Source organism: Chiloscyllium plagiosum, unplaced genomic scaffold (genome assembly GCF_037043375.1).
Source record: "Chiloscyllium plagiosum isolate Xiang-an unplaced genomic scaffold, Cpla_swu_hap1 HiC_scaffold_19, whole genome shotgun sequence".
NCBI lineage: Eukaryota > Metazoa > Chordata > Chondrichthyes > Orectolobiformes > Hemiscylliidae > Chiloscyllium > Chiloscyllium plagiosum.
The window spans coordinates 56,564,034-56,576,035 of NW_028270157.1; the positions used below are offsets into that span (position 1 = coordinate 56,564,034).

General features: G+C 39.5%; 1 protein-coding gene across 3 annotated transcripts in view; it reads right to left on the reverse strand.

The window, feature by feature from the left end:
* Window positions 1-1,592: 1,592 nt before the first annotated feature.
* Window positions 1,593-12,002, reverse strand: part of iqub (IQ motif and ubiquitin domain containing) — a 54,076-nt gene continuing 43,666 nt past the window's right edge. For all 3 annotated transcript variants that reach the window (XM_087997424.1, XM_087997423.1, XM_087997422.1), the window contains exons 15-19: window positions 9,494-9,664; window positions 7,668-7,844; window positions 4,127-4,375; window positions 3,446-3,631; window positions 1,593-1,820 (exon numbers count right to left, since the gene is read on the reverse strand). In XM_087997424.1, the coding sequence (XP_087853550.1) occupies window positions 1,647-1,820; window positions 3,446-3,631; window positions 4,127-4,375; window positions 7,668-7,844; window positions 9,494-9,664 (957 nt within the window). In that variant the 3' untranslated portion in view covers window positions 1,593-1,646. The remainder of the gene's footprint in view (window positions 1,821-3,445; window positions 3,632-4,126; window positions 4,376-7,667; window positions 7,845-9,493; window positions 9,665-12,002) is intronic.

Consider the following 12,002-nt stretch of genomic DNA (forward strand, 5'->3'; position numbering starts at 1 on the left):
TGTACTACATCAATTTATAAAGATACAGTAGAGTTTTTGTTCAGAGCTCGAACATTGTTAGATTTGCATATCAGCTGAAAACTGATGGACAATCCCTTAAAGATTACGTGTAGTGCATTAAGCAATATTATGAACAAAATATCCTAACACCACAGGACTTTAAGCTATCATCAATTTTTAATGGCAATGGATGTAATTTATATATCAAACAGAAATTTTGGTAAGAACCTAGATGATTTAAAGAGGGGGAGAAGGACAACCACTTAGTTCTTCTCAATAAGCATCTAAAAGAAATCTGTCTCTCTTCATAATTTTCCCATATGGTGCTGAGAGAGAAGTAATTTAGAACTTTGACAAACTTAAACTTTAATTTCTCTAACTGTTGTATTTTACCAGGTGAAATTTTACCCTGGTTCAAAATATCATATTGTGCCTACATATATATCTTTGATTAAACATTCGAACTGATTCATTAATCCCACATATGCAGCAGGTAACTGCGATTGCAAGGGCTGCATCTAAAAAACCCTACGGTATGAAACTGTGTGGAAACAGGCCCTTTGGCACAACCAGTCCACACCGACCCTCCAAAGAGTAACCCAGCCAGACCCATTTCCCTCTGACTAATGCACCTAACACCATAGACAATTTCCCATGGCCAATTCAGCTGACCTGCATATCTTTGTGACTGTGGGAGGAAACCAGAGCACCCAGAGGGTACCCATGCAGACACGGGGAGAATGTGCAAACTCCACTCAGACTGTGGCCCAAGGCTGGAATCGAACCTGGGACCCTGCTGCTGTGAGGCAGCAATGCTAATCACTGAGCCACCGTGTCGCCTGTAATTTTCTACCCAGTTAACGTATAGGATGGAAAATTGCAAGTTATAAACACTCAATGTCTTGAGATGTGCACCCAGCTGGAACTGTTGGATAATAGGTTATTATTAAATGGATATTAGACAGGTGCTTTTTCAAAAGTATCTAGTGTTAAAATAAGAACCCTGATTTTCCCTGAGACCAACATTGGATGCTATTCAAGTCACCAGGGAACTACAATGTCGTTTATTAACAACAGTATGTGCTATGCTGAAATTTAATGGACAAACCTTGTATCCAGAAAAGAATAGAGGGTTGCATTGCCAATATTTTGCTTCAGTATAAACATACTTCTCCATAAAAATATCCAGTACTCTTCTTTTTACACACAGATCTGAAATGTAGTGTTTTTTACCAATTTGAAGACATCCACATTGCAAGAGGTAATGTAGCCAACACATTTTCTATTGTATGCCTAAATGATTTTAGGCCTTATTGTTTTTTCTCTGAGAACAACATACCAATATCGTATGCAGTTCTGGTGGCCGTGGAAATAATTCTTGTAATCAAGTAAATATTATGACTGAATATGCTCAGTTATGTTGAAGAAAATTTGTACACAAAGGATTTCAAATTTAGTTCCAGTAACATTTCAATTCATTTGCCTTTCTTCAGTCTACAAGATTCATGTAATTTAATAAACAATAAACTGCGTAAATAGGGATATACACTTGTAATTGATGCCAATGGAATTGAATTACAACATTTTATTCATCAACTTTGACATTTTTAATTGAAATTAAACATTACAACAAGGTTGTCAAAGATCTACAACTTCTGTTTAGAATGAAATGAGTTTGTAACTACAAGGTCATTCATGGAAGTCAAGTCTTGCATCAAGCAAGTGTGTGCATAATTGACTATTTCAGGAATCCGAGAAAAATAGGTCTTTCCCAAAGTGTGCCGATGCTTGATCTTGCGAACAAATGTAGCCTCATAATCCTGCATGGTGAATGAGAACAGAAACCAGCGTAAGTAACTGTGATTTCAAGTTGAAGGCTGACAGATCAGATTTTCTTTGACACATTGTAAATTCACATTTGTATGTTCCATTTGTAGCACAGATGTGAAAAGTCTTGAGGCTGTCATCTTTAGTTTAAGGACAGTAAGGGAACACTACAAAATTACACATTAAGCACTTGGAAAAAGAGTGTAAACTGTAAGCATTAGATGATCAAAATCATGTTTCATAGAACATAGAACAATACAGCGCAGAAGGTCGTGCCTCTCAAACCTCAATGAGTTTTTTGAGAAGGTGACCAAGCATGTGGATGAGGGCAGGGCAGTTGATGCAGTGTACGTGGACTTCAGTAAAGCCTTGATAAGGTTCCACATGGTAGGCTTTTGGAGAAAATGCAGAGGCACAGGATTGAGGGTGATTTAGCAGTTTAGATTAGATACTGGTTTTCTGTAAGAAGGTAAGAAGGCAAGCAGGCAATGGTGGTTAATGGAAAATATTCAGCTTGGAATCCAATGAGGAGTGGTGTGCCACAAGGATCTGTTTTGGGACCACTTCTGTTTGTCATTTTTATAAATGACTTGGATGCAGGCATAGGTGGATGGATTAGTAAGTTTGCAGATGACAATAAAGTGGTGGACAGTGTGGAAGAATGTTGCAGGTTGCAGGGAGACTTGGATAAATTGCAGAATTGGGCTGAGAGGTGGCAAATGGAGTTCAATGCAGATAAATGTGAGATGGTTCACTTTGGGAAGAATAACAAGAAGGCAGAATACTGGGTGAATGGAAAGATTCTTGGTAGTCTGGTTGTGCAGAGGGATCTTGGTGTCCATGTACATAGATCCCTGAAAGTTGCCACCCAGGTTGATAGTACATAGGGTGTGTTAGGCTTTATTGCTAGAGGGATTGAGTTCTGGAGCTGTGATGTCATGCTGCAACTGTACAAAATGATAGTCTGGCTTCACTTGGAATATTGTGTGCAGCTCTGGTTGTCCCGTTACAGGAAAGATGTGGAAGCATTTGAAAAGGTGCAGATGAGATTTACCAGGATGTTGCCTGGTCTGGTGTGAGGAAAGGCTGAGGGTCTTGGGTCCGTTCTCACTGGAGAGAAGGTTAAGAGGAGATTTAATAGAAACATACAAGATGATCAAAGGATTAAATGTGGTGGACAGTGAGAGTCTTTTTCCTAAAATGCTGACCTCGGCTTGTACGAGGGGGCATAGATGCAAATTAAGGTGTGAGAGGTTTAAGACAGATGTCAGAGGCAGGTTCTTTACTCAGAAAGTGGTAAGGGCATGGAATGCCCTGCCTGCCTATGTAGTTAACTCAGCCACATTAGGGGCATTTAAACTGTCCTTGGATAAGCTTATGGATGATGATGGGATAGTGTAGGGGGATGGGCTTAGATTAGTTCACAGGTTGGTGCTACATCGAGGGCCGAAGGGTCTGGTTTCATCAAGACTCACAGAGGAAAGACAAATGAATCAAGAGAGGAAGGAGATGTTTAGAGGGAGGAACTGTATGAGACCATAAAAAAGGAATGATATTCAGAAACTGCTAAAATATGGATGAATAAGCAAGTTTAAAAAAGGGAGATAAGTTTATGTACCTTTTCAATATTGTTGAGTTTAAGATGGGCCACAGCTTCTTCTTCTGTAAGGAGGATACAGTTCCATGGAGACCACTCAAACCTTTTATCCCACCTTATCATCGTTAAATCTTTCAGATTATTCGTAGCGCTCAATGCAGATTGTGTTCCCCAAATACTGTCAACCAGATGTTTCAAATCTTGTTCCTGCCAACATAATTTTTGATTTATAACTCAATGTCAAACTAAAAAGTATTGGTTCAAAATAATGGTTCAAAAATGTTAAACACTAAATAGTTATTTGTTCAAAATTGCATTATTTTATTACGGAGGTATCAGACAAAAGGAGAACTCTTGTTGTGGCCAATACTCCCTCTTCTATCAGCAGTATAAAAGATAGGTATTCATCTCTCTGCAGTTGCCTGTGTTTTCAGTATGCACTGCTTTTCTGTCAGATTACCTAACATCAGTAATATTCTACTCACTTCAACATAAAACTACTTGACATGAAAAGTGCATGAATGTACAGTCACCTCTGGCCACTAGAAAGGTTTTGTTTTTTTTTGATATTAGAAAACAGATATGGCCGCATAAAATTAGCAAATCTGCTTTATAGTCACATATATTTTCATTAATATTAGGCAGGAAAATAATTACAGAGAAGTATTTGTTTAAAAGTTTTGCATAAGAATTATATTGTACCTGTAATAAAAATGCCAGCCGGGATCCATCTTCAAAGTTTGCCTCAGTTTTTCTCAGCCGCTTAAGCATTGTTTTGTACAAGGTCGATTCTTCACGACGTCGAGCTTCATTATTCAGCTTAAAGCATTGCCGACATATTTTAAGAGTCTGTGAAGTTAGTGACAAGGGGAACTCTGTGGATGGCAAATAGCTTCCACAGCTCGAACAGAAGTAAATATTTTTGCGTAATTGCATTGGATCCTGTGGGACCTATAAAAGAAATGGAATATTTACCTTACATTGTTAGCAAAATCTTCAATTCTGCTACTGCGTGCAAACCAAAAGCTGAAAGAGGAAGTTCACCCCATTTCTACTCTTTGCACAGCAACATTGAGGAAAAATTAAATTTACCTTCCAGTGAAGATCATAGAATCACTACAATGTGGAAAGAGACCATTCGGCCCATCAAGGCTGCACCAACCCTCTGAAAAGCATTGCACCCAGATCTGATGCCCATCCTATCCCTGTAACCGATTACCATGGCAAATCCATCTAGCCTACACATCCTTAGATTGCATAGGGAAATTTAGCACAGCTAATCAAACCTTTGGACAGTAGGAGGAAACTGCAGCACCTGGAGGAAACTCCACACAAACACGGGGAGAACGTGCAAACTCCAAAGCCAAGGCTTGAATCAAAACCAGGTCACTGGCACTGTGAGGCAGCAGTGCTAACCACTGAGCTGTGCCACCCAGAGAAAATGAAAACTAAATAATACCAGACTCCAGGACCAAATACACTTAGTCACAATATAACAACACAATTCACACGCTGGAAACTAGAAATTGAGATGACGCAGTACTGTTGCCAGAACGACAACAGGACAGCCCAATATTTGGATCCCCTCAAGGCCTTGTCCGAAACTATTTAGGGGAGAGTCCTGTGCTTGCAGTGGCACGTCCAATATTAACAAAGGATCTTTGGAGTGATGCCATGCTCAACCCAGTGGAGGTTATTAATCAGTGGTTTAATCAATCGCAGTTTTACAATCCCCATTTGTCAGTCCACAACCCAACTAGAACTGTTACTGCTAGGCCCAATATCATCACAGAATGTTAATTATGCCTGTTTTTAGTATACCAGAGGAATGTAGGAAATATTTTCAGGATTGCCTGGGAAGCACCAAACTGCTGCAAGGTTGAACATAACTCATTAGACATAGCACATGCTATTTTCCATCACTGAAGTTGAGTTTACTGTGCAGAACAAAAGCAGCAGGACTCTTAAGTGTGAGAGCCTTTCAACATTTCTAACTCCATGAAGTGCACAGAGAAATGCTAACACTGTGGCCGCAAAAGTAGGATAGAAGTTTAGAATCCTGTCGTGAGCAAATCACCTACTGACTTCCCAAACCCTACTCACCATCTACAAGGACAGCTGATACATGTATCACTACCTGCAAGTTTCCCTTCAAGATCATCTGACTTGGAAGTATATCACCAGTTTTCCAGCGTGGCTGGATCAATATCCTGGATTTTAGCCCTATAAGTGGGTCAGCATACATGCAATAAAAGAATGCTACAACTTAAAACATAAAGTCCGGGAGATTAGCTTGATAAAACTGGCTTGATTTACATAAACTTAGAAGACTCTGGGGTGATTTACTTCAGGTGTTCAAAGTAATAAAGGGATTTAGTCCCTCCCTAATGGCACTGTAGGGATAACTAATCCAAATAGATTGCATCAATTTGAAAAGGCAACTTATCACCACCTTCAAGAGCAGCTACAGATGGGTGAAAAATATGGATGATGCTCAGGTCCATTGAATTAATTTCTATATATTTATTAGATTTCTATGTTACTGTCTATTTTTATGTAAAAGCAATCTATCTCAATCTTGAAAATTTTAGAGGTTTTTTGAATGAGACTGCAATATTTCCCGTTGCGTTTCCTGAAACTAATTTAAAGACCATGCCCAGTGTTTTGGATTTCCCAACCAGAGGAATAGTTACTTTACAATTTTCTTTAAATCAATATGTGATGACACAACTCTGGATCAGGTAGGAGTTGAACACAAACCTCTTGGTCCAGACATAGGGACTATGGATGTAGGCTTGCTTGCTGAGCTGGAAGGTTATGCTGACCTACTTGCAAGGCCTGTATATATATTATGTATATGTACTTGTACTGAGACAGCCAATGTCTGCTGCACCCTCACAGCAACGCACTAATTAATCAAATCTATATCTGAAACGCTTAACAAATGTCTAATAAAATTAGGTGCAGGAGTTTATTTTCTCTGACTGTGGAATCTAGAAGATGGGAGCCCATCTCAAAGTAAAAGGAACAATCATTTAAGACTGTGATGGGGATAAATTTATTCATTCAAAGCATTATGATTTATTGGAATTCCCAACCAGAGAATTGTGATTGCACGATATTTTAGGCTGAGATAAGGAGATTTGAAATCCATGATCAGCCACATCTGCAGTAAATGGCAGAGCAAGCTTGATGGGCCTTGATGGAAAGTCTTCTCTAGTGACCATTTCTTATGTTCTTTCCTTAGGTTCACTATTCAAACAGAACAAAGCACTAGCTCCGAGTCTACCATCTTAGATCAAAAATGGATGGCCTTCCCATATTTTGTTCATTTATTAATTCTGTCTGTGGAATTTCCCATTTACATGACATCAAGCATGAATATAGAATATAGAACTCAATTTGTCCATCCAGGTTTTTAACATACGTAATCAAAAACTGAAGCCTGAGCACAGATCCATTGGGAACACGAATTGCCACAAACTGGCTATCAGCAAATAGCTCCTTTATTCTCATTTGTCACCAATTTCCGAAACTATTACCAACCCATGTTACAATGTGACATCCAATTCCATGAGCCTCTTTCCTATGAATCTTATAAAATGTTTTCTGCAAGTCAATGACCATAGCCACTCTCTTAACCACTATGTTAGGGACCTCCACAAACAAAATAACTAGATTAGTCTGACATAACCTGTCCTTCACAAATTCATGCTTGGACTAGATTAGAGATTAGAACCCCTACGTGTGGAAATAGGCCCTTCGGTTCAACAAGTGCATACCGACCCTCTGAACAGTAACCCACCCAGATCCATTTCCTTCTGACTAATGCACCTAACACTATGGGCAACTTAGCATGGCCAATCCACCTGACCTGCACATCTTTGGATTGTGGGAGGAAACCGGGGCACCCAGAGGAAACTCACGCAGACATGGGGAGAATGCGCAAACTCCTACAGACAGTCGTCCGAGGCTGCAATCGAACCAATATCGCTAGCTCTAAGGCTGCAGTGCTAACCACTGAGCCACCGTGTCGACTCTCTCTGATTAGCTGGCTATGCATGCACATTGAGATTGATGCAGCCAGCTACATGTAAAGCCTAGTGTATAGGATTCTTGCTGACCATAGACAGATATTAGAAAGTGAAGCATATTGGATTACTTTTGTAATAATGAAAGTGCAGAAATGTTTACATCTAAATCAACCCTGCCATTTGAAACTATATTCATCCTTTTTTTGTACCTTAAGAAATCTGGCAATTTCTGGGTTAAATGTTGGTGTTTTGACATACTGAAGAAAGAGTGTTGATATTCTCTGTCTGAGTCCTTCCAGGTAAGATTCCTTTACTTGTCTCATGAGAAGATCTGCCTCTCTGTCAATCAATTCCACAATTTCTTGTGTTAACTTACAGTCATGTTCCTATACAGAAAAAAACAATTGATATCAGAGCTTAACTTAGAATTTAAGAAACAAATCACACAATCCTAAATAACATAAAGCTTTTGAAGACAAAACAGAAAATAGTTACCATTTAATTCAAGTTGTAGCATGAGAATGAAAGATAGTTAATGTTTACTTCAACAGGAAGACAAGAATAAAAGGCAAACTCTTATAATTCATATATCAAATAAAATATAAAACAAGGAAAGCACTTATGTTACTTAGTGCCTTTAATGATACAGGCCTGTGTCATAATTACAGATACCATTCAACAAAACTATTAGAACATCACTAAAATGCTTTGTCTTTCAAAGAAAGTATCAAAGGATGACTGAAGATTGATGTAAAGAGGTTTGATGGGAGCTTGCAGGTTGCTGCTTGGGAGTGGGCAGTGGCCAATGCCAACGAGATGCAGGAATTCTGCTATGGAATCCTTAGCAGACAATATAAGCATGTCATAAGATGGAGATCATTAGCACACTGCCAGCTTTGAGATTTACCAGAAAGTGAGAAATAGGCACTGAATAGTGAGCACACTGTGGAGTGTTGATTCCTCATCATCCACATACACTGAGCAGCAATATATTTAATTTATCAATTAATTTTCCATTGTGACAGCCATTACTGAATAAGGTGCAATTTCCCACTCTGCACATTAACATTGTGTAGTTTTAATTTTCTTTTTATTTGGCTCTATATGAAATAAACATTTTAAGCTGTGTATCTTATTAATGTAAAAACCTAACTTTAAAATACCGTTTTCTTCCATTTCTATACTAACTCTTTAAAATATTTTATGAATAGAATTTCTTTGCTTCCATGGGTGGTACACATTTGCACACTACCATGATTACTTTAATATTGATGTGCAAAACAAAATTTGGGTGCCCTATTTAAGGAAAGATAAACTGGGAATGATAAGATTCAGTAGGTTGACCCCAGGTATGAAAGGGTTTTTCTTATGATGAGAGGTTAATAGGTTGGTACTCATTGGAGTTACTTTATTAAAACATATAAGATTCTTTGGGGCTTGACATGAGAAATGTGGGGAGGTTGTTTCCCCTTGTGGGAGAGTCTAGGAACAGAGAGCTTAAATTCAGAATAAGACTGGGATGAGGATTTGTTTTTCCCTAGAGGCTGATGAATCTGCAAACTTCTTTACTGAGACTGTCAGGGCTGGATTGTAATGTATTTTCAAGAGTGAAATGGACAAATTTTTAATCTATCAGGGAATCAAGAGTTATGAAGAAAAGACAGGAAAGTGGAGTTGAGTTTATCAGATCAGCTATGCTCTCATTAAATGGCAGAACAAACTTGATGGGCTGAATGGGCTACCTTTGCACATATGTCTTATGGTCTTAACTCATGTCAACCTCATCTTATTGTTCATCCATGCAAATGTGCTTCCAGGTATGCATCTGAGTTTTAACAGAGAAAAAGTATCATCCAACATCAGTCGGTTAATAACAAATAAAAACAGAAATTGTTGGAGAAACTCAGCAGGTCCAGCAGCATTTGTAGTGGGAAAACAGAGTTAATATTTCAAGTCCAGTGCCCCTTCTTCAGAACTGTTCTGGTAGTTTAATGTCTGTCGGGCAGTTCTGTGCCGATTTTACACACGTCAATACCTTGACAGTATGCTTCAGTGTCAAAAGCGCATCCAGCCGCTCGTCCTGGGTCAAGTATTTCATGTTAATACTGTTGTAAATATCTCGTAGCTCTCTGGCCCGGATGGTGAACGGTGTGTCCATTTCAGTGACTCGCCCATCATATGCTTTCCACCTTATGGGATCTGCACACTGCAACAGTTAAATATATTTTTAAAAAACATTTTTCACAGCTCACATTAAATTGCATTTAGAACAAAAGCGTTTCCCATTATAACAAACGGTCAACAAGATATATTCCATCATACTATTTTAACACTTTGTGAGAATAGTACAATTAGTTTAGTTGAAAAGTACAGCTAAATAAACATTTGAGGTACAATATATTTTCATTAGTTTTCGTTCTTCAAGGTAAATTCCGAATTAAACTAAAGCACTTTATTTAGGCAGACATAAAGAAATATGTAAGGTTATTTTAATAATAATTGAGCAAGATTTCACCGAAGGCAAACAAAGTAACAAAATCTTGATAAGGAAGGAAAGTTGCAATTATCATAAGACAAAGTATCACGTACTTGCCTGCATCTTCAATTTTGAAATAATAGCTGACTGACATTATAAACTAATTAAAATATGGTGTTTTCTAAACTTTATAAAGGAGCAGATGTCAATGCCTTTTGAACTTAACTAGACTTGAACCCCAGCATACTTCAGAGTTAATGGGATTTGAAACTTCCTGTAACAAATGAACAAATTTGTATAACAAGAATGAAGCATACTTTTAACGTGAACAGTTATGGATTGTGCCACTTATCAATCTGCAAACTTCCGATCATTAGTTTAGATTCGTAAGGGGTATAGAAGGTTGGTTTGCTCACTTGGCTAGATGTCTGGAATGTTGTGTAGAAAGTGTGGATTCAATCTTACCAGTTCATGAAGGTCTGACCCCTCACCTTACTGCATGCTTATGGAGTGATTACCCTCAATCCAGACAAAACCAAATGTATCTCTCTAATGAAGAAAGATGCCTATAGTGCTTTGTGGACGATGATTCCATGCGTAACCTCAGTTATCTTGTGAAATGTGGAATTCAAGCGCAGGAATTTAAGGTGGAGTTGGATTCTGTTGCCAAGGTTACATGGAGGCTGTGTTCTTATATTGCTTAGGAAACCCCTTCAGTCAGTAATTTTTCACAACTTGACCAGTTAACAGCCAGACCGCATGCTTGCTGTCCAATTAGGAATGTTAGACAGATTCTCTGGAGCAGGAAGCCCAATGGGAAATTTATAGTTCAGATAAGAGAGTGTGGGTCCCTCCAACAACTAACATATTTCAACTAAAAATGTCCTCATTGTGGAGGAAGAGCTGGGACTGTTTTCCCTGGAGCGTCAGTGGCTGAGGGGCGGCATGGTGGCTCAGTGGTTAGCACTGCTGCCTCACAGCACCAGGGTCCAAGGTTCAATTCCAGCCTTGGGTGACTGTCTGTGTGGAGTTTGCACATTCTCCCCGTGTCTGCGTGAGTTCCCTCCGGGTGCTCCGGTTTCCTCCCACAGTCCAAAGACATGCAGGTCAGGTGAATTGACCATGCTAAATTGCCCATAGTGTTAGGTGCATTAGTCAGAGGGAAATGGGACCAGGTGGGTGACTCTTTGGAGGGTCGGTGTGGGCTTGTTGGGCTGAAGGGCCTGTTTCCACACTGTAGGGAATCTAATCTTATAGAGGTTTACAAAATTATGAGGGCATAGATAAGATAAATAGACAAAGTCTTTTCCCTGGGATGGGGGAGTCCAGAATTAGAGGGCATAGGTTTAGGGTGAGAGGGGAAAGATATAAAAGAGACCTAATGAGCAACTTTTTCACACAGAGGGTGATACCTGTATGGAATGAGCTGCCAGAGGAAGTGGTGGAGGCTTGTACAACTGCAACATTGAAAAGGCATTTGGAAGGGTATATGAGTAGGAAGGGTTTGGAGGAATATGGGCCGGGTGCTGGCAGGTGGGACTAGATTGGGTTGGGATATTTGGTCGGCATGGATAGGTTGGACCGAAGGGTCTGTTTCCATGCTGTACATCTCTATGACTCTAATAACAGGGCCTTAAAAGCCTTCCTGGAGCTCTGACCTCTGTTCTGCCACTGGGAGGTCACCTCCAGGCAGCTGGCTCATTCCTTGACAACATGAAAACGAGTCAGCAACCGACAATAGGCCTCGAGTGACCTTAGGTCCTTTTAATAGATTACCCAATCACGCTTAATCACCTGCAACCCTTATCCCGTATTCAGGGAAATGGCCAGAGGATTGGTTGGTTACAGAAAACAGGCATGCTGGCTGGCAGCATGGATTTTCATGTCTGTGTAGCTCAGTACCTCCTTCCACCACCTTCCCTTCCAAACCCCGAAGAGGGTAAAATCCTAACAAAATCCCAATTTAATTTTATACTGTTGCATGGGATTCCAGAGATACTGTTCAGTGGCTATCTAACTTCCCTGATGCAGGTTTGACCGTATTCACTATCTTATTTGATCGACATTT